This window comes from Gigantopelta aegis, chromosome 15 (assembly GCF_016097555.1).
Source record: "Gigantopelta aegis isolate Gae_Host chromosome 15, Gae_host_genome, whole genome shotgun sequence".
In the NCBI taxonomy this organism is placed as follows: domain Eukaryota; kingdom Metazoa; phylum Mollusca; class Gastropoda; order Neomphalida; family Peltospiridae; genus Gigantopelta; species Gigantopelta aegis.
In genome coordinates this window covers 38437023-38459788 of record NC_054713.1, presented here as the reverse complement: position 1 = coordinate 38459788, position 22766 = coordinate 38437023, and the positions used below count along the sequence as shown (strand labels likewise).

Below are 22766 nucleotides of genomic sequence, written 5' to 3'. Positions count from 1 at the left end.
TTGGGAACAGTACTATTTGCTACCTTTCCAATGCGTGAACGATTCAACTTTATTATGGTTCCAATACAGATTATTTCAAAGAATTTTAGCTACTAATACATTTTTACATATGATTCGCTACGTCGATTCGAATATACAATTTATGTAGTAATTATCCTGAAACCATATCACATTTATTTGTAGAGTGTAATGAGACCAAAAACTTATGGGATTCGGTACAAGCCTGGATATTAACTAAGACTGGGAATATAATTACTTTTAATACAAATAATATCATGTTTGGTTTTATAAATAATGAAAAAGATAACTTTCTTAATTGGCTAATTATTAATATAAAATACTATATTTACTGTACAAAAATACAGAAAAAATGCTTAGAAATCACTGCCATTAAAAACATATTGCAAAATATTTTTGAAATAGAAAGATATATTCTATTTAAAAAATGCAATTATGAAAAATTTATTAAATAATGATCCCCATGGCTCAACCTCTTTAATGAGTGAGTGATAGTAATATAGATATAATTAATATTAAGAAAATATAATGTATACATATATACATGTAGCAATATATATTGTGACTGATTTAGTGCGTGGCTTGTTTGGAGATCGCAGTTTCATGTCTTATTCAATTCAAAACAACTTCTTTCCTTCTTCTTATGCCATCTATATCTGTCTTGTATTTTTCTTGTTTTTCTTCTTCTTCTTCTTCTTCTTCTTCTTCTTCTTCTTCTTCTTCTTCTTCTTCTTCTTCTTCTTCTTCTTCTTCTAAATGCTTTTCTGATTCTCATCCTTCTTATTCGATATTTTCTCTGTTCCCGTTTAAATCTCGGATCATAACAATAGTTATATTATAGATCACTGTCCATGTTCATCTGTATGCATGAATTGAACTTCACCCTGAATCAGTTTCTATTAGTTTTTGTTATTTAAACACAGTTTGTTGTTGCTTAGACCATGGATACAAATGTAAAGCAGTGATTCAGGGCTCCCAAACCCGACACTGCTATATGATCTGGGACAATAAATATGTATTAAAAAAAAAATAAAAAAAAGAAGAAGAAAAAAAAAGGCCATGGTTTGTACTATCCTGCCTGTGGGAAGCGCAAATAAAAGATCCCTTGCTGCTAATAGGAAAGAGTAGCCCATGTAGTGGCGACAGCGGGTTTCCTCTCAAAATCTGTGTGGTCCTTAACCATATGTCTGACGCCATATAACCGTAAATAAAATGTGTTGAGTGAGTCATTAAATAAAACATTTCTTTTTTCTTTCTGTTAAATATAGAAGAAGTGACGGGGTGAGGAACACATTGACAACACTTTAGGAAGGGAAGAAATGTTTTATTTATTTTATTTAACGACGCACTCAACACATTTTATTCACGGTTATATGGCATCGAACGTATGGTTAAGGACCACACAGATATTGAAGAAGGAAACCCCTGTCGTCACTTCATGGACTACTCTTTTCGATTAGCAGCAAGGGATCTTTTATATGTACCACAGACAGGATAGTACATACCACGGCCTTTTTGTTACACCAGCACTGGCTGGAACGAGAAATAACCCAATGGGTCCACCGACGGGGATCGAACCTAGACCGACCGCGCATCAAGCGAACGCTTTACCACTGGGCTACGTCCTGGCCCTACAACACTTTAGATTGCCATTAAATAAAAAAAGAGTAAAGTTTGTTTTATTTAACGACGCCGCTAGAGCACATTGATTTTTAATCTTATCATCGGCTATTGGACGTCAAACATATGGTCATTCTGACACTGTTTTTAGAGGAAACCCGCTGTCGCCACATAGGCTACTCTTTTTTACGACAGGCAGCAAGGGATCTTTTATTTGCGCTTCCCACAGGCAGGATAGCACAAACCATGGCCTTTGTTGAACCAGTTATGGATCACTGGTCGGTGCAAGTGGTTTACACCTACCCATTGAGCCTTGCGGAGCACTCACTCAGGGTTTGGAGTCGGTATCTCGATTAAAAATCCCATGCCTCGACTGGGATCCGAACCCAGTACCTACCAGCCTGTAGACCGATGGCCTGCCACGACGCCACCGAGGCCGGTCTGCCATTAAATAATAAATTAAACAAAACCGTCTTTTTTTCTTCAATATTTTATTTAAATACAACTAAAGCTTTTAAAGTACAACTGGTATGGCTAATACATTTATTCACCGTGTAAAATATACAATATAAATATACAAATTTGAAATTATATCACTATAGAACCCCCCCCCCCCCCCCCCCCCACACACACACGAAAAATCACAAAAACAAACAAGAAAACAAAACAAACAAAAAGAACATACAAAAACAAAACGAAGCGAGAAGAATAGTCACAATGTTTATTACGTGACCTACAATGTTTGTGACCGAACATATAAAATGACATACTTTCGTACCAACCATTTGAAATAGGCCTAAGTGAATTCTATGATAACCTAAATAGCTGTTAAAAAAGTTCACAAACTGTATAATGAAAAAAAATAAAAAAATCTGATTAAAGGGACTACTCTGAGTTTTGAGAATTTTAAGATGTGTTTTGACTAATACAATCTTTTAACGACTATAATTCATAAGCGTACGAGACAGGGGCAAACCTCAAATTCGGGCAAAAATTATAGAGATATTCGGGGAATATGTGCTAATCCGAGACCTTTTTGCCATGTATTTCCATCATTTTATCCAAAGCATTAGTTGTAATCCATATAAGAATGCGTAGAAATTCGTTTGCAACCCTATATAGCTGTTTGATAGTAATTCAAATATAAATAAATGTTGTTATCCAGATTCGGGGCATTTTCGTTTAATTCGGGCAAAAACAAGCCCCCCCCCCCCTTCAAAAATGGAAACCCGTACGCCTATGCTATAATTACATATTAAATATTTTCTTGTTTAGAATATCAGTGTCTGTATATTGCTTATCTTAATATTTGTAAGTAGCTCAAACTGGATTGGGTCTCCGAATTAATTTATTATGTTCGAACAAATATATATTTGACCTTAAACGAATACCAGAAACACATTTAATATACAGCTGGGCCCATATTTACGAAGCAATATTAGCCTGCGAAATTGTAAAACCATCTATGGTGTGTGTTGTAGTGACGTCACAACTTACGATGGTTTTACGATTTCATAGGACTAAAATAGCTTCGAAAATATGAGCCATGGCACTGATATTTTATGCAGAAAAATATATCTACTATGTAATTACAGTCGTTAAAAATGGCTTTTGGTCGACATCATCTTAGTGCTAGGCACAGACTACCAACTGCCAGCAGAAAGTGGGCAACTTTCTGCTCTCACGACTTCTACGACTGTCCAGTGGCTAGTTTGAGCACTCTTACAACTCGATTCTCGTCGTATAACCCATTACATGTGTAGTTCTTAATCTGAGCGCTCTTACAACTTGATTCTCGTCATATAACCTATTAGTTGGTAATCTGAGCGCACCCGTCGTAAGTCGGGAGTTGAGGAAATTACAATCCAACCGTCGAGTTGGCCAACTTTCTGCTGACAGTTGACAGTCAGAGCCTGAGTCCGATGGGCCCACTTACGGGGATCGATCCTGGACCGACCGCTTTACCACTGGACAATGTCTCGCTCTCTACCAGACAAAAATACTTTACAAAAACAGAAGCGGAAACTTGAAACTTGTGTAAATTTTCCTCGAACCCTGTACCTGATTAAAGTTTTAATTATCAAACAGTATTCAGACTCTTTAAAGATTTGTTTTTATTCGATTTTCGAATTAGCTTTTTAACGACGTAGTAATGAAATGTATGCACCAAAGAATCCAGATCTTGTGACTCCCATCCTCACCCGTTTGAAGTGTTCTGTTTATCGCCGGTTTTGTTTTTTAAATTCATCATCCATAATAATGAACACCAAAATGTTCTGAAAATGCAGCTCTGAACATCTTTATTTAAAAACAATTCAGAGGGGCAACCTCCCGAACTCACTGCGAATCTCGCTCTCTTTGGGAGCTCGGCTTATTTGGCTTCGAAAAAAACAACAATTCAAATTGCCCTTTTTAGAATTTTGTTTCCCCTCCCTTACAAAATCCTGGATCCGGCCCTGACTTCCATTCCCATTTTGACTTGTCAAACTCTGGCTTTAATTTAACATAGTTACATTTGGTTTCAACAATAATTTACAAATATTCATATTTGGTTGGTTAATCGGTTATTTCACGACCTTTAAATATACAAACAGACGCGACATCACCATTCCATTTGATCTTAAAAGACATTGATGCCACCAAGACAAGTACAACATAGAAAGCTAAATATTGGAAAAACTAAAAATAAGATAACATACATTGTTAATGAAGTGGTATGTAAGATTTAAAAACAGGGAAAGAAAATTAACTTTAGATGCATTTTTCTTTTTAGGATTTAAGCTGGACCCCAAAAATGATGAGAAATTTGACGAATTTGGTCAGAAGACGTGTAGCCAAATTAAAGTTGGAGTCAGGTGAAAAAATTATAATTATATAACAAAATTAAGCCTTTAATTTTAATGTAGTGTATTTATTTGATTTTTCAATTGGATTTTGATGATATAATAATGAAATATATTTGCCAAATATACATGGTAATTTAACAAACGCCAGCTTAAAATCTGCATTTTTTTAAGAGTCTTCATACATTTTATATTTCAACTGTTGTTTTTCCAATTAAAATTGGTATTATTTAACTTATCGTGTGACTCACACCATAACGTCTTATATTAATGAACATCAAGTTCCAGAAAATACTCTTTCAGAAATCCACAAAATAAAAGTATTTTGCAGGACTTGTCATCACACAGAATCAACGTGGAACTAGGACCCGGCATTCTACACAACTCTCGGTCCTCTATACTCTTTAACTGGATTTAATCACAAACACACAACACTATTTCAAACCACCATCAAATATTCAGCAATATTAAAACACTGATTGCCCACAAAGCGGAAACGGAAGTTGGATTAGCAGCGCCACTTCCGTAGTTATCTCTAGCGGCCATCATGAATTTGTCTTCGCTGCAAACTGACGTCATCGGAGCGAGCGAGTGGCGCGTGCACTGACTGGGCAGGAGTTTACAGCCGTACTCGGTTCTCAGCCCGACGACGGCCTTGTTGCATTTCTCTTTGTCCTGGTTATTGGTCCACACCATCAGGTCACAGGATACAGATTCTTGACGAATTCTGCAATAAAAAAGTAAGTATACAGTGTACCATCGATTTATTGCCCCCCCCGCCCCCGATTTAACGCCAAACCCGCCTAACGCCAACTTCTTTTTAAGTTCCGATTGTATCTGTTTAATTCCCTCGCCATCCGCCGTTTCTCCGTTTTCTAGTGTTATTATTCCTTTTATTTTACATCATCAGCATTGTCGTCACCACCATCTTCATCTTCATCACCATCATCATCAATCATCATCATCATCATCACCACCACCACCACCACCATCAACATCATCAACACCACCACCATCTTCACCATTACCAACATCATTTTCTACATCATCATCCTCACCATGACCATCATCACCATGACCACCATCATCAACAATATCATCATCATCACCATCATCAATGACGATGATGATAACATCATAACACAATAACATCCCAATAACAATAGAAACGACAACAATAACAACGAACATCACACACACACACACCCAACTCACATACGAACCCCCCCCCCCCCCCCCAATTAATATTAAGATTCAACAAGAACTCACGAGCAAAACTGACGATTAAAATCGTTCTCATTGACTATTATTTGGAATTTCGACGACAGGTCGGCCATTTTGTTCGCTGCCCCCTGGTGGCATTTCCGTACTTCCGCTGACAGCTTGTTAAAGCAGAGGATGCTATCCAGGTATACTAAAAATAATAAAATTTGATATTTAAAGGGACATTCCTGAGTTTGCTGCAATTTTAAAGATGTTATCGACTAACAGAGACTTTTTAACGACTGTAATTACATATATTTTTCTGCATAAAATATTAGTGGCTGTAGGCTATATTAAACGTGTTTCTGATCGTTCTAATATTTGTACTAGGTTAAATTTCATTTTATTTCCTAAAACTGATTTTTTCGTACGTACGAAATTATTTGAAGACAGAATCCAGTTTGAGCTTCTTACAAATATCAAGACGACCAGAAACACATTGAATATACAGACACTGTTATTCTAAACAAGAAAACATATTTAATATGTAAGTTTAATCGAAGAAATATTTTAATTGTCGGAAACATCTTACAATGCAGCAAACTCGAGAATGTCCCTTTAAACGTCTGTTGGAACATAAGCATCATCGTTACTAACGTACTATAGAGGAGAGGAGGGATAAAGGCGCATGTACAGGGGGAGGGTTCCGGGAGTCGGGTTCTCTAGCTCAAAGCGAATTTTAATGACTCGATCCTCTAGACACTTCGCTCGACAGTCTAGTCCCACCCTGCATACATTTCTGGACCCGCGCCTAAAATACTAAAGTAAGCATTTCTGTTTGGAAGTTAGTAGGAGTCCGACCCTAAAAGTTTGTTTTGTTTAACGACACCACTAGAGCACATTGATTAATTAATCATCCTGCTATTGGATGTCAAACATTTGGTAATTCTACTCATAGTCATCAGAGGAAACCCGCTACATTTTCCTAATGCAGCAAGAGATCTTTTATATACACTTTCCCACAGACAGGAAAGCATATACCACGACTTTTGACCAGCTGTGGCGCACTGGTTGGAAGGAGAAGAACCCCAATCAGTTGAACGGATCCACTGAGGTAGTTCGATCCTGCGACGCAAGCACCTCAGCGAGCACACAACCGACTGAGCTAAATCCCGCTCCGAATCCGACCTTAAGGCCATCAGTTGTTCACTTTCCGGATACTATCCTGAATTTGTCAGAAAATTGGCTTGTGTCATACTATTTTGGGTCTCATTCAGAAATTTAAGATGTTCGCCATTTTTAATATGTCGTTTTAATTTCCTTGCAATCTATTTTTATGGCATATTTCTCGAACACAGTGATCAAATTTGACAAAATAAAAGACCAAATTATATGTTTTGGTGGGTTAGGAATCTATTTTTGAACTCATATTGTGCCATTTATTTGTCCAGATGTCCTCCCTCCTGCCCCCACCCCTCGTCTCGTACGCTTATAACACCGACTTCTCTCCGACTAACAACTAACCCACTGTATTGGACCAGATGGCTGAGATATGTGACCAGGGCGAAAATAAGTTGAAATGAATAAATGAATAAAACTGGAAGTCCAATTAACCTTAGTTAAGAAAGTATACTGTCAAACACTCGGTTTGAAACTAGTGACACAGTGTTGTTTTAGCATTCGACGTTGAAATTCACTGACGTTTGAGAGATTAAACAAAAAACCGAAACCTTTAGGATAACTGCAGAAGACGTCTGTGGATTTCTTCATGACATTGAGGTCAAATCCGACTTGTTTCATAACGAAGTCTGCTTCCGGGCACCTGGACTTTTCCTTCGTCATACACATCAACAGTCGGCCACGGTTTCTGAAGAAACAAGCATTCTGAGAGTACTGCTAAAGGTAGCACTAAACCAAATAACTTCCGGCTGGGTCAAAGTTCGAGGTACACCGGCTGGGTCAAAGTTCAAGGTGCACCGAACTTTTGATAGAGACGTTAACACCACAAGTCTTGTGATTGGTAATAAATGTGTTGGTTGTAAAATAAAATAAAAGTTTCAGCTGGGCAAGAAATGTGTGCAATTTTATTTCATTTAGTATCACTGTGTCAAGTAGCCTTGTGCTTGAAACATGTATGGGGTACCTGTAAAAAAAAAAGGTACTCCAATTTTGTGCGAATTTAATGGTGTTGTAAAAACATCTGGTTATACCGAAAATGAGTCATGAAAGGTACCATTTTCTTCAGTTAATACTTTGAGGTAGGGGTGTAGCACTGATATTTATGTGTCATTGTTTGGTTGATATATTGCACATAGTGTTCTTAAACACAAACGTTAACATGGTCGCCTATGGGATTTTATTTTGTATAGTACAACCTAAAGGCTCATATAGTACAGCCTATTGGCTCACAAGGAACCAATAAAGAAGGAAATTACATTAAATATAAGTGTCTTGATTATCGACACCATGTGACTATTATAAAGCATATTGATTTTACCAATTCAAACATTTGGGAATTCTGACATATAGTCCTATACTAGATGAAACTGGCTTAATATAACATTTGGGAATTCTGACATATAGTCCTATACTAGATGAAACTGGCTTAATATAATATTTGGGAATTCTGACATATAGTCCTATACTAGATGAAAATGGCTTAATATAACATTTGGGAATTCTGACATATAGTCCTATACTAGATGAAAATGGCTTAATATAACATTTTCCCATTAGCCACAGGGGATCTTCTATATGCACTTTCCTCAGAAACAGGACGACACATACCACGGTATTTGATATACTAGTCGAGAGGCATTGGTTTGAATGGGACCCCCATCCCCGATTTCTCTTAGCAGAAGCTTGTGTACTCAGTTTTTAATCTGAACACAAGGTGAGACGTAAATAAAGAATCTGTCTGTCTGTCCGTCTTTTGATTTAAAAAGTAAAAAATTGCCTTGGATATCCAATCAAAATCTGTTTAAACATTTATAAGCTACTTACGAGCAGAAGAGTGCTGTTTCCGTTTCATTCGAACCAATCACAGACGCGATAGCTGTGTTCAACAGGAACGGACCGGAACTGATGCCAATGTTGTCGTGACACCTCTTAAACGAACCAAACAACGTCCACCGACACGCTGAAATATCAGATATATAAACTACTCTAATCGACAGGCCGTTATGGTCGATATCAGAAGTTGTGGGGGCACAAGCTAGATTCTTAAATCTTTATTTATATATAGTAGGACAAAAAACAAACCCATACTTTTTTGTCAAGTGGACGAGGGGGTGGGGTGGGGGGGGGGGGGGGGCAGCGCCTGTGCCCTCAGCCATTATGAACTGTATCAATTTCTATTTTTTAGAAAGCGAGATTGGTCTGTAAAAACAAATGCACGGGCCCGAAAGGACGGTATCAGAAGTGGTGATGAGGGCATAAGACAGAGTTTTATCTTAATAGGGTAGGACAAAAACCATACCTTTTTATGAAATGGAGGGGGAGTATGTGTATGTATGTGTGTGTGTGTGTGTGTGTGTGTGTGTGTGTGTGTGTGCGCGCGCGCGCGCGTGTCTTTAATGATTCGAAACAACAAATACGATGTTTTCTATTTATGTAAATATTATGTGCAGGTTCGATTAATCTATAGTTATTAATCACAAAGAAATGTTAAAACAAAATAGCGACACGTGTAACTTTGATATTGCACTTAATGTGTAATTATTTATTACACATAAATATAAAATGGTGAAATATGATACTTATAACTGCAATATAGCATCTGTAATCTGTAGTTATTTATCACACATAAATATAAAAAATTATGAAATATGTCACTTGTAACTACCATATAGCTTCTTTAATCTGTAGTTATTTATCACACATAAATATAAAACTGATGAAATATGTCACTTGTAACTACAATATAGCTTCTTTAATCTGTAGTTATTTATCACACATAAATATAAAACTGATGAAATATGATACTTGTAACTACAATATAGCTTCTTTAATCTGTAGTTATTTATCACACATAAATATAAAACTGATGAAATATGATACTTGTAACTACCATATAGCTTCTTTAATATGTAGTTATTTATCACACATAGATATAAACATGGTGAAATATAGCATTTGTATCTGAGATATTGCACCTTTAAATGAAATGCTACTCACGATGTGCGCACTTCTCGTCGTACGGACCAAAGACACTTCCGAAGAAGTCTTTGATAGAATTTTTGTCCTTATCTGCGCATGCCGTGCTGTTTATAATCTTGTTCATGGCATCCGTGGAACAGTCGGAAATCTGCTGTCTTAGACTTAAAATAAAATGAAAGTTAACGTTTGTTTTGTTATAACCAAATGTGCTCGACATCCTAAAAATGACTCGAATTTCTATCCTTTATTTCATTCTATTTCAACTTGATTTTCGTACTTATATTCGAGTTCACACACACACACACACACACGCACACAGACCATTAATTCGATTAAATGGAATGCCCTGAGTTATGTGCATTGTAAGACGTTTACGACTGATAACATTTTGAACGACTAGTATTACCCATATGTTTAAAGAGACATTCCTGAGTTTGCTGCAATTTTTAAGATGTTATTGACTAACAGAGACTTTTTAACGATTATAATTACATATCAACTATATTTTCCTGCATAACATATTAGTGGCTGTATATTAAACGTGTTTCTGATCGTTCTAATATTTGTACTAGCGTAAATTTAATTTTATTTCCTAAAATAGTTTTTTTCGTACCTACGAAATTATTTGAAGACAAAATCCAGTTTGAGCTTTTAAAAAATATTAAGACGACCAGAAACACATTGAATATACATCCACTGATATTCTAAACAAAAACATATATATTTAATATGTAAGTTTAATCGTAGAAATATTTTATTAGTCGGAAACATCTTACAATGCAGCAAACTCAGGAATGTCCCTTTAAACATATCTTTGTACATATCAAAGCGATACGTAACTGGGACATAACACTTCGACGTCATCGATTGGCGCACTACTACAACCTTACAGGAACGATACCAAACGAGTTGAGTGATATAAATTAAGATCCATTGTGGGAAATAAATAGGATAGTGAACTTACTACTATTTCGTATCATGTTTATGTCTGCGCATGTGCGAAAAATGGTGGTCGTGATTTTGCTGAACTACAAAATTTATCTAAAATGTATTTAAAATGTATCTTAAATGCTTTTAAATGATTGTATGTACATGTTGTGTGTTCAGGGTATACAGCAGATCATAGGAAACGCAAAAAAGGACACTGAATATGGACACAATGACTTAAAAGTACAAGGTGTGTACGTTTACTTTGTGAGCACTATTCTTTGTGTTATGGACGATTTGTAAATAGAAAGATATATTTCTTTACCACAAGAACATTATATGAATAATAATAGTTGCTGCACTGCACATGTAAAACGTTTTGGTACTGAAGAAAATTATATCTGAAAATTATATCTGAACTTTCAAATATATTGCAAAGTATTTCAGTGTAACCATGAATAGACTGGTACAGATATAATAAAGCTAGTTACGTGTGAGTTTTAATCACCCATGCCCATAAGTGTAAACAAATGTGCCCAGAGTGAATCAATGAATGATGGCGACAAATAACGACATCTCAAATGCTCTTGCGAATGCACGTGATGTGATGTTTGGGGATGGAGTAGAGACTGGAGGAAAGAACGCTATTGATCATATGGTTGATTTAATGGCCAAAATGGATGCCAGATTGATGCATATCGAAGTTTATGTTAAAAAGATAGATGCAGTTCAGGCGTCCATATCTTCAATGGTAACGAAAGTTGATACCTTAGAAGCGCAGGTCAAGTCGGTGAGTACAAATCACAGACAGCTGGAAAGCAGTGTACAAGGAGTTAGTAATCTGTTCGATAATGGCATGGCTTCGTGTGATACAAATAAGAATGATATCACTCGGATTAAATGCTCGATCGCAGCTACAAACCGTGATAATACAGACATGCGCACAGACTTTGATAAACTTCGCAAGGAATGTGAAGAGATGAGATCGACCATTACTGACTTGCAATGCCGGTCAATGAAGAATAATTTAATATTCAATGGACTGGTGGAGGACAACAATGAAAACACAGAGGATGTGTTGAGACTTCATATACCAGGAGCTCAGAACTGACCAGGACATAGAGTTCGGCAACGTACATCGGTTTGGACGAAGACGCGACGGTAACAGACGTCCTATTGTAGCGCGTTTCATTTTCTTCAAACAACTGACACTGGTTAAGGGTAAGGCATACATGCTTAAGGACAAACCATACAGCATTAATGAACAGTTTCCAGGAGTAATCGAGGAGAAACGCAAACAGCTATACCCGGTGGCCAAACGGTTTCGTCAAGCTGGTCGCAAGACCAAATTGGTTAGAGACAAACTGTTCGTGGATGGGAAGCTGCACGACTCAAATTCACCACAGATGTAATTTGTAAGCATGACATTATATGCTTATATGAATGTTGGACTGGCTCTAATGACTCTAGTGATATATCCCTACCTAACTACGTCACATATTGCATACCAAGAGTGCACGGTAAAGGCGGAGGCATTGTCATATATATATATACGAGAATGTCTCAAAGACTATTGTAGTTGTATTCAAACAGTATGCGACAGTGTTGTTATTTTAAAGATTGAAAGGAATGTTGCAAAAGATGTATATATATTTGTAAATTACATACCCCTCATTAATAGTGCATACTACGATAACAACGACATTGACGTGTTTACAATTATTGAAGAACACAGCACAATATAAGGACTTGGGAGACATTATAGCCATTGGTGACTTTAATAGTTGTGTGGGCACTGAGCTCGATTTTATTGTACACGATAGATTAGATGAAAGTTCTTTACATTTATTGTCAAATGTCATCACGTATGTACCAGATATTGATTTTACTCGACGTAATAGCGAAGATAAAACTGTAAACCAGTTTGGGAGAAAATTATTATCTCTTTGTAAGTCAAGTGGCTTGCAAATCGTTAATGGTAGGCATACTGGTAACAAAGATGGTAGTATTACATTCTATAATGCTAATGGCTCTAGTCTTATAGACTATATTGTAGTACATGAATCCTGTTATAATTCAATAGAGCAGTTTGAGTCTGGTAAATTTAATTGTTTTTCTGACCACGCACCCGTATGTTTCTCTGTTTCATTCACAAAGTTATATAATATAGCTAAAGAAATAACCAATGAACAGACACATACCAGCATAAAATGGAATGATGAGTACAATGATGAGATTGTTGATAAACTTGTTGTAAATATAGATAACTTGATAAATATATGTAGTTAATTGTAATAGCCAGGAAACTGTTAATACATGTGTAGATACATTCACACATCAACTCAATGATCTTATTTTACCTCATTGTACTGTTAAAACTTACAAAACAAATTTAAGTGGAAAAGGGCAAATTCACCGTTATATTAAAGTAAAAGATAAACCTTGGTTTAATGATATATGTAAAGAACGATACGCTCAATACAGAAAGGCAATTAAAGTGTTTAATCGAAATAAAACAACAGAAAATCGTATAGAACTTGTTAGTTCGAAAAATGCTTACAAACATTTAGAACGCAGACTAAAACGACAGTACACGTCTCAACAAGGGAACAGAGTGAAATATCGAATGTTATTCACAAGTTAAAGAAAAACAAAGCATGTGGCTATGATGGTCTTTTAAACGAATATTTTATTAATTGTATGAATGTTTTGATGCCATGTTTGTTGATATTGTTTAATACTGTTTTTAAATCCGGTCATTTCCCTCATAGTTGGTCAGTTGGATGTATAGTGCCTCTTTTTAAAAAGAGAAATCCCAACTACACGAATAATTATAGAGGTATTACTCTAGTTAGCTGCCTAGGTAAATTGTTCACCAATATACTAAGTGAAAGATTATGTATTTTTGACATGGAAAATAATATTATCACTGACGCCCAGTTTGGCTTTAGAAAACATTTGTCCACTGTGGATGCAATTTTCGTTCTACAGTCCCTAATAAACAGAGTGTGTAATGCACGAAAACGGCTTTATTGCTGTTTTGTTGACTACAAAAAAGCATTTGACTTTGTAAATAGACAAAATTTGTGGTATAAATTAATTAAACAAGGCGTAAGTGGGAAAATGCTTGCTATAATAAGGTCGTTATATCAAAATGTTAAATGTTGTGTAAAATATAATAATGTAATTTCTGATTTCTTTATATGCAAAAATTGTTTATTTCAAGAAGTGTTAGCCAAGAAACCAATATTATTTTCCATGTATGTCAATGACTGTGAGCTGCAGCAGCTAATATCAGACAACTGTTCTTATATCGATATACAAATGTTAAACATATTCCTGATAATGTACGCCGATGACATGGTTCTGTTAGCTGAAAAACCAGAAGGGTTACAAAAAATGATCAATTCTCTGTTTAATTATACCCAAAACTGGGATTTAACTGTCAATACAAATAAAACTAAAATGGTTGTTTTTAGAAACGGAGGTAAATTACGAGATAATGAGAAATGGTACTTTAATGGATGTAAACTAGAGGTTGTAAATGAATTTATTTATCTTGGCGTTTTATTTTTCTATAATGGTAAATTTGCACGTACACAGAAACGATTTGCAGAACAAGGACGGAAGGCATTATTCTCAATATTGAATGTATGTAGGAACAATTTCTTCAATATCGAAACAATGCTTGCTGTTTTTGATACATATGTTAATTCTATCCTTAGTTATGGTGCTGAAGTTTGGGGCTTTCACTCGGGTCATAATGTTGAAAAAGTACATACACAATTTTGTAAAAGATTATTGGGTGTAAGAAAAGGAACGTGTAACGAATTTGTTTATAGCGAACTGGGACGGTTTCCACTTCAAATAACAAGAAAACTGATAATTTTTAAATATTGGATAAAATTACTAACACTACAAATTGTATTCTAAGGGGGTATATATGAAGAAATGGAACACTATAATGATAATAGGTTGATTAACATTAGGCACGAATTGTATTCACTTGGATTGAACTATATTTGGAATTTATCATATGTTGACGACAGTATCTACATTATAATCAAAGAAAGGATATTAGATACCTTTAAGCAATTATGTTACAGTAAAACAATGACAACGTCTAGAGGACTTTTATATCAACATTTATTAAATGAATTTAGATTACAAAGGTATTTAAGATTGCCAAAGGAAACGCGTTATATAAAAGAAATATGTAAGATTAGAATATGCGCTCATAAATTAAATGTAGAATCTGGCAGGTATCGAAACATTGAACAATCAGAAAGAATATGTACTCTGTGTAAAGCTAATGCCATAGAAGATGAATATCACTTTATAATAGTGTCCACAATACAAAGATTTGCGTTGTAAATATATAAAAATTTATTATTATAAGAGGCCAAGTGTGTATCGTTTTATACAGTTATTAACCACCGGTAACAATAAGGAATTGAATAACCTAGGCAAATATTTAGTGCAAGCGAATACAATTAGAGATCGGTTAATGCAGGATAATAGTTAATGTAATAAATGTAACTTATATCACTTCATTTGTCCATGATTATATATAAACCACACCCACCATTGTTTTGCACGTGTGTATTTTGTATAACTATGTTGTATTATTTATGTTATGTATTCAGCTGATGAGTTGTAAAACTCAAAGCAAATAAAGAACTTGAACCAGAACATGTCCCTCGTGAAATAATTTTCATTGTCACTCGCTAAAGCTCGTGCCAATTGAACATTATTTCACTCGGGACATGATACGAAATGGAAGCTCGTTTAATATCTTATAAGTATTACACATTAAATATATTATATATTTGTAAGTACCACCAATTGGATTTAGTATCTCATTAATGTCGTACTGTACTAAAACATGTATATCAAGAAATGCTGTTTGACCTAGTACAAGTGGCCATACTACTATACAAAGGTGGTAAGCAATAAATACAGAATCACATACCAGTTGTTTTACTGTGTTATTTATTGCACTCGTTTATAGTGCGCAAGATTTATGCCACGACACCGCTACGCAGTCTTATGATATAATCTTGCGCACTAGACAAAACCGTAATACACAATCAGGGCCGTATCTCTGCTCAGTGAAAAGTCGAATGGGCATATGGCAAACTAGTGGTTGATTCTATGAACCTCTATCTAGTGCCTCGTGTATAAGAGGACAGCCACTCCCGAGGAGATCCTTTACTGGAGATTTCATCCCTCTTGCACCATCACACAGAGGACTTCCACCCCCAGACTAGTTTACTAAACTAGCACCAGACAGAGCTCATTAGAAGAATAGGTACAGCTGTGATGACATGCACTCATGAATCACTGTCATGACAGTGATGATATCAGGTGTTCGCAAAAGATGAGCATATCCTGCCCCACGAGTGGCACCCATCGTGAGTACTGCCATCACAGCTGTCGTCTGTCACTTTAACTAACACGATGAAAAAGGGCAAATATTTGGCATGTAGTTTTGTTGAGTTATATTTATTAGCAATATGGACTCAAAGGGTGTGCAGATTGCTTTCTCAATAACTGACTGGCTGGCTTAAAACTGATGACGTTTGGTTGGTTGTTTGCCAGGGTCGGAATTTCACTTTCATTTATATAATATGAGTCAGATTTAAAGGGACATTCCTGAGTTTGTTGCATTGTAAGTTGTTTCCAACTAATAAAATATTTCTACGATTAAACTTATATATTAAATATATTTACTTGTTTAGAATATCAGTGTCTGTATATTCAATGTGTTTCTGGTCGTCTTAATATTTGTAAGAAGCTCAAACTGGATTCTGTCTTCAAATAATTTCGTACGTACGAAAAAATAATATTTTAGGAAATAAAATGAAATTTAACCTCATAAAAATATTAGAACACGTTTAATATACAGCCATTAATATGTTATGCAGAAAAATATATTTGATATGTAATTACAAGTTAAAAGACTCTGTTAGTCGATAACGTAATAAAAGTTGCAGCAAACTCAGGAATGTCCCTTTAATGCGCAATATGACACAATGACTGATTGCTATGTTGTAGACAGCAGAGGAATAATTTATATACATAAAACCCAGTTAAAAGTCATAATGTGTAATAAATAGAATATTTATTTATTTCAACTTATTTTTGTGCTTATATCCATTTAAGGTTCAAGCACTCTGTCCTGTTAATGTTAATGGTTAGTGAGAGAGAGAGAGAGAGAGAGAGAGAGAGAGAGAGAGAGAGAGAGAGAGAGAGAGAGAGAGAGAGAGAGAGAGAGAGAGAGAGAGAGAGAGTGAGTATAGTGGTCTTGCACCTAACCACTGAGTTGTTAAAACTCGCTCTAGGTGGAAGCCGGTACCAGGCTGCGAACCCTGTACCTACCAATCCGATGGCTTAACCACAACATCACCGAGGCCGGTAAATAGAATAACCGACTCGCTGCGAGGAGTTAAGGATTGTCTGTCCTTCGTAAATGAATGTCGTAAAAACACTCGCCAGAGGCTTTTTGTTTACAACATCCATTCACTCGTAACTCGTTAGTTATCCTTTAACTACTGCCTACCTGCAGGCGGAGGTTTTAAACGTGGCCTCATTGGCTGGCTTCGTGCCGATGGTCCCGTTCTTGGTGAACCACAGGATGTTCTGAGGGACGAGGCTCACCTTCTGGATGCAGTTGTAGAACTGGGTCAGGAAAGTCGTCTGACAGATCGTCGTCTGCTGGCCATGCGTCTGGGATATCGTCAACACAAACCAAAATACTGGAGCAAAAAATAAATAAATCATGCTTTCAGGGCATAGGTGTACACAGGCTCCCATTTTCGTAGGTGGGTGGGTGGGTAGTGTGTGTGTGGGGGGTGGGGGGGGGGGGGGGGGGGTGTGTGTGTGAGCGAATTTGGATAATAATATTTATTCATATCAGCATGACTACCAAACAGCTCAGCATAGGCGTACGGGCTCCCATTTTTATAACGGGGCAGGCTGGCTTTTGCCCGAATTAAACAAAAATGCCCAAATATGGATAATAACATTTATTCATATTACCATGACTACCACGCAGCTGTACAGGGTTGCAAACGAATTACTATGCGTCTTTACATGGATTGCAACTAATTATGAGAGCAGAATGATGGAAATACATGGTAAATTTTATTTACGGTTATATGGCGTTGGGCATAATGGTTAAGGACCACACAGATATTGAGGGAGGAAACCCGCTGTCGCCACTTCATGGGCTACTCTTTTCAATTAGCAGCAAGGGATCTTTTATATGCACCATCCCATAGACAGGATAGCACATACCACGGCCTTTGATTTACCAGTCGTGGTGCACTGGCTGGAGCGAGAAATAGCCAAATGGGCCCACCGACGGGGATCGATCCCAAACCCACCGCGCATCAAGCGAGCGCTTTACCACTGCCAGAATTTGAGGTTTTGTTTCAACACTATATCTCGTACGCTTATGTTTCAGGGTTTGTTTTACTTATAAAATAAAAAACAACAAAACATTATCATTAGTCCTGGGCTGGCTAAAAGTACTAGTCCGTTCGCCCAAGACGAGTAAAATTTACAATTCAGTAGTCCGCCGGGCAACCAAAATTTCAGAACACAAACTGCCTCTCTATCCCTTTTGTACACTTGCGATTTTTGTAATTCCGTAGTCTGCAGCAAGCATCGTCGGCCATTTCAAAGCCATGACGTTACCAAATGTCAAAACGAGGCAGCACGATCACGTTTATTGGTTTGGCGATCAACTTTTGAAATGTTTACTCTAGTCGTAGACGTAAATTTACACCTTTTTGTGAATATGGGTCCTGATCCTTACAGTCCTTGCATCCACAGCGGAGTGGACGCATATTCACAAAAAGATGTAACTTTACGTCTACGACTAGCACTTACGCCTGCCGTAGATTTACGTTTACGTGCAAGAAGCACCTTATTCTCAAAGACGGTCGTAAATGTAAACGTAACTTAGTTGGATGTATCTACGATTTAACACTCTCATCGGAGAAATAATAATAAAACACATTAGAAACGATGGCTACCGGGTAAATAACAAATGCGCAAAACGCAATTTCGTTTGTCGTCTGCTAACAATAACATCGCGAACGGCAAACCATGGCATATTGGTATTGGTGTGGATCCGCGTTTTGGTACGAACTTGAGGACATTGCTTAAAAAGGAAAAGATAACTCAGGAGAAATTGCCGAGTCGAAAAAATCCGTTCGATCACCAACACAAAAATATGTTCAATCCGTGGGCATTCACCATCGCAAACTACTTCAGTTATTGGAAATACTGCCAGTTTCTGTAAATAATAGTAAATAACGGCGATCGTGCTTGATTTATTATATGAACACGACTTACGTGCAGCGTTAGTTGTAACCGGAGGCACTCTTATATTTACGTCCAACTTTACACGTAACTTACGTTTTCGTTGTTTCGTGAATAGCTCTTCAGTCGTAGATTTACGTTTACGTGTAAAACTAGGCTTACGATGTTTTGTGAATATGGGCCCTGGACGCTAACAGGTTTATAAGCACGGGCCCAGGTCTGCAGCTACAAGTGAACCTTATAATCCTTCCTCACACACGCCTGAGGATGCAATGGTCAAGGAATCAGATCTTGAGCTAGTTCCTTTCGAAAACGACGACGAATATGATGAAGAGGAGGAAAAGAGGATGGGAGATTTAGCTGCTGGAGAGGTGTGGAGCTGCCTGTCGTCAGCAGGCAGCGCAAACCTGTATTCACTGAATTTACAGAGAATTCTAATTGTTTTCATTGAAATAAACTTTTGATTTAAACTGCTTACGTTTTGGGACGAGTTAATTTTTTTCTGGGCAAGTGAAATTTGACAGTTACATGCCCGACGGGTAACTGAAATTTTTAGGATATGGCCAGCCCGGATTAGTATTATAGGCTGAAGGTGAATATGATAATAATAATAATAATAATAATAGATTTTTATTTCAGATCAGTGATCTATAGAACATATTTAAACATCACATACAAAACTGATTACATAATATACAGTAGCTTGTGCCAGCGATATACACATACAGATTTGACGTACACATCTGAACACCGCAGGTGGGCAAGTAGGTCGTTTGAGGTTGTTTCAATTCTGCTATGTATATTTCAGGTATATTTATGTGCTTTTTAATAGTTCATAAGTTGCTCCACAAATGTAAAATTTCATGCAGCAAAATGAACAGAACTAGGAGGGAAACTAATCTGTATAATTCTTCGACTGTTATCGTGAGCAAATCGTATGTCCGAAAAAGGCAGTCGAAAGGATAACGGCGATGTTGTGATTGTTTCCACTAATCGCCATCAAGGGCTTCGTCTAAAGGATGACTGCCACTCTCCAGGGCACTACATCATTACGCCCTCTGTAATGAATGAATGTTTAACGACACCCCAGCACGAAAATTACATCGGCTATTGGGTGTCAAGCTATGGTGACTCTGTATGAAGACTGCCTTTAGAAGTCTTTGAATGTCATAACCCTCAGTCATAAAACAACTTCTCCGCCAAAATGATGACATTGAAATCGGCATACAACCAGAATGTTGTGACGTATCCCAGAAGTTGTGAAATGCAGACACTAACAGGGCTTCTAGAATTTTTACATGGGATTGGTGATTTAAAAATGTACTAGCCACGATTAAAAATCCACCAGCCCTACTTTACTTAATACAATTTTACTTATAGTAATAATTGGATATGTTACCTAAAGAGGGAGATAGAGATTAAAAACACTGAGATTGGGGGTAGGGGTGGGGGCAGGATATTCATATTTACAAAACAGACTTAAATCCAGCATTTAACAACCTTTTTTCACTAGCCGTCGGGCATGGCAATAAGGGTTATTTACTAGCTCAACATTGAATATTACTAGCCATGGAAGTGGGGCTACCATAATCTAGAAGCACTGAACTAAACGCTGGAGCTGAATGAATATTGCTCTCAACATAAAGGGGAATAATTGACTATTGGAAAGTTGCAGTCATCACTTTCGTCATGCAGTTTAATTTGGAGGCTATTGGTGTTTTGGATCTCTACGAATATATCGATAGATGAATCTAATTTGATATCTTCTGTAGTTTCATTTATTTCTAACTTTGATGAGTAAATCAACAGAAGGTAATCTGTTACCCTACTGATTAATGAAATGATAAAAGATGATCGATATTTCGGAAAGTGAAATGATACGGTATTTTTAAAGGGACATTCCCGAGTTTGCTGCATTGTAAGATGTTTCCGAAAAATAAAATATTTCTACGATTAAACTTACATATTAAATATATTTTCTTGTTTAGAATATCAATGTTTGTATATTCAATGTGTTTCTGGTCGTCTTAATATTTGTAAGAAGCCCAAACTTGATTTTTTCTTCAAATAATTTCGTACGTACGAAAAAATATATTTTAGGAAATAAATTGAAATTTAACCAAGTAAAAATATTAGAACGACCAGAAACACGTTTAATATACCGCCACTAATATTTTATGCAGAAAACTATATTTGATATGTAATTACAATCGTTAAAAAGTCTCTGTTAGTCGATAACATCTTAAACATTGCAGAAAACTCAGGAATGTCCCTTTAAAGCCAAATTTCATTATTTTGATTCAGTCAGATTACGGTAATCAGAAGAAAAGCTTAGGTAATCAAATTGGCAAGCTGGTAGTGGTAGCTTACCCATGGAGATTTATATTACCCATCTTTAAAAAAACTTCTTTTACATAAATATTTATGAAATATTTTAAACATTTATTGATTACCGTAACTATATTATAAATTACTTCTTTTTTTTTTCACAATAAAATTCCTGTAACCTACCTGTTACGATTTCTCTGAACATGGTTAACTTAAAATCTGTATACAGCTACAGATTAGCAGAATTCAATATTTCAGTTTTCGGCCCTTCTCGTTCCGTAAATATTATAATCTGGGTCTTTCACCCAACACGAGTCAAAACAAATGACATCACCCATTTCCGTAATGCGTGAAAAGCCTTGGGGGAAAAACAACAATAGGCGTGGCTTCGTATGACAGGACAAGGCAATTGGCGCATGATGCATTGCAGGCAATATGGCGGTCAGCGTTTCTTCCGGTTTATGATAGCCTGGAGAAAAAAGAAGAAAACTATCTCACGCAGCTGGAGAGGTTAGAACTGGGACTGGAGATTGTTAATTCGCACCTACAACTGCCACCGATCCATCATGCCTTAAAAACGATAAACGGGTTGTATTAAGTAGATTAATAATTAATTAGAAAGCAATAATAATACTAACGGCAACGACATTAACAGCAAAAAAAAAAAAAAACACCCAAAAAAAAAAAAAGAAACAAAAACAAACAACAACCACAAAACCCCCCAAACAAACAACAAATAAACAATACCCCCCCCAAAAAAAAACCCCCAAACAAACAAAAAAAGAAAACAAAAACAAAAACAAAAACAAAAACAACCCCAACAGCAACAGCAATATATTAAACACATTGATTTATTACTCATCGGCTATTGGATGTCAATCATTATAATACAAAAATCGATCGCTTTGGCTCTAAGGATAACGGAAACGACAACAGCCACCACCACAACAGCAACAAAAACAGCAATATATTAAAGGAACATTCCTGCAATGTAAAAGATGTTAACAACTAATAGACTTTTAACGATTGTAATTACATTAGTGACTGTATATTAAACGTGTTTCTGATCGTTTGTCTAATATTTGTACTAGGTTAAATTTCATTTTATTTCCTAAAATCCAGTTTGAGCTTATTACAAATATTAAGACGACCAGAAACACATTGAATATACAGACACTGATATTCTAAACAAGAGAATATATTTAATATGTAAGTTTAATCGTAGAAATATTTTATTAGTCGGAAACATCTTACAATGCAGTAAACTCAGGAATGTCCCTTTAAAGGGTGGTTTTTTTTTAAATTATTTATTTTAAATGTTTCTACCGACACCACTGG

At 36.2% G+C, this 22766-nt stretch overlaps 1 protein-coding gene across 2 annotated transcripts; it reads right to left on the bottom strand.

Moving 5' to 3' along the window:
* Positions 1 to 2931: 2931 nt before the first annotated feature.
* On the bottom strand, positions 2932 to 21713 carry LOC121390381. Of its 2 annotated transcripts, XM_041522181.1 has the most exons (7): positions 21612 to 21713; positions 17332 to 17527; positions 9861 to 10003; positions 8688 to 8823; positions 7415 to 7551; positions 5751 to 5895; positions 2932 to 5208 (listed from the first exon to the last, which is right to left on the bottom strand). In XM_041522181.1, the coding sequence occupies exons 1-7, from the start codon at positions 21631 to 21633 to the stop codon at positions 4932 to 4934; spliced, it is 1056 nt and encodes a 351-aa protein (XP_041378115.1). In that variant the 5' UTR covers positions 21634 to 21713; the 3' UTR covers positions 2932 to 4931. The 2 variants fall into 2 exon arrangements, with proteins under 2 accessions (XP_041378115.1, XP_041378114.1); XM_041522180.1 differs by lacking the exon at positions 21612 to 21713 and having other exon boundaries at positions 17332 to 17605.
* Between the last annotated feature and the right edge of the window lie 1053 nt (positions 21714 to 22766).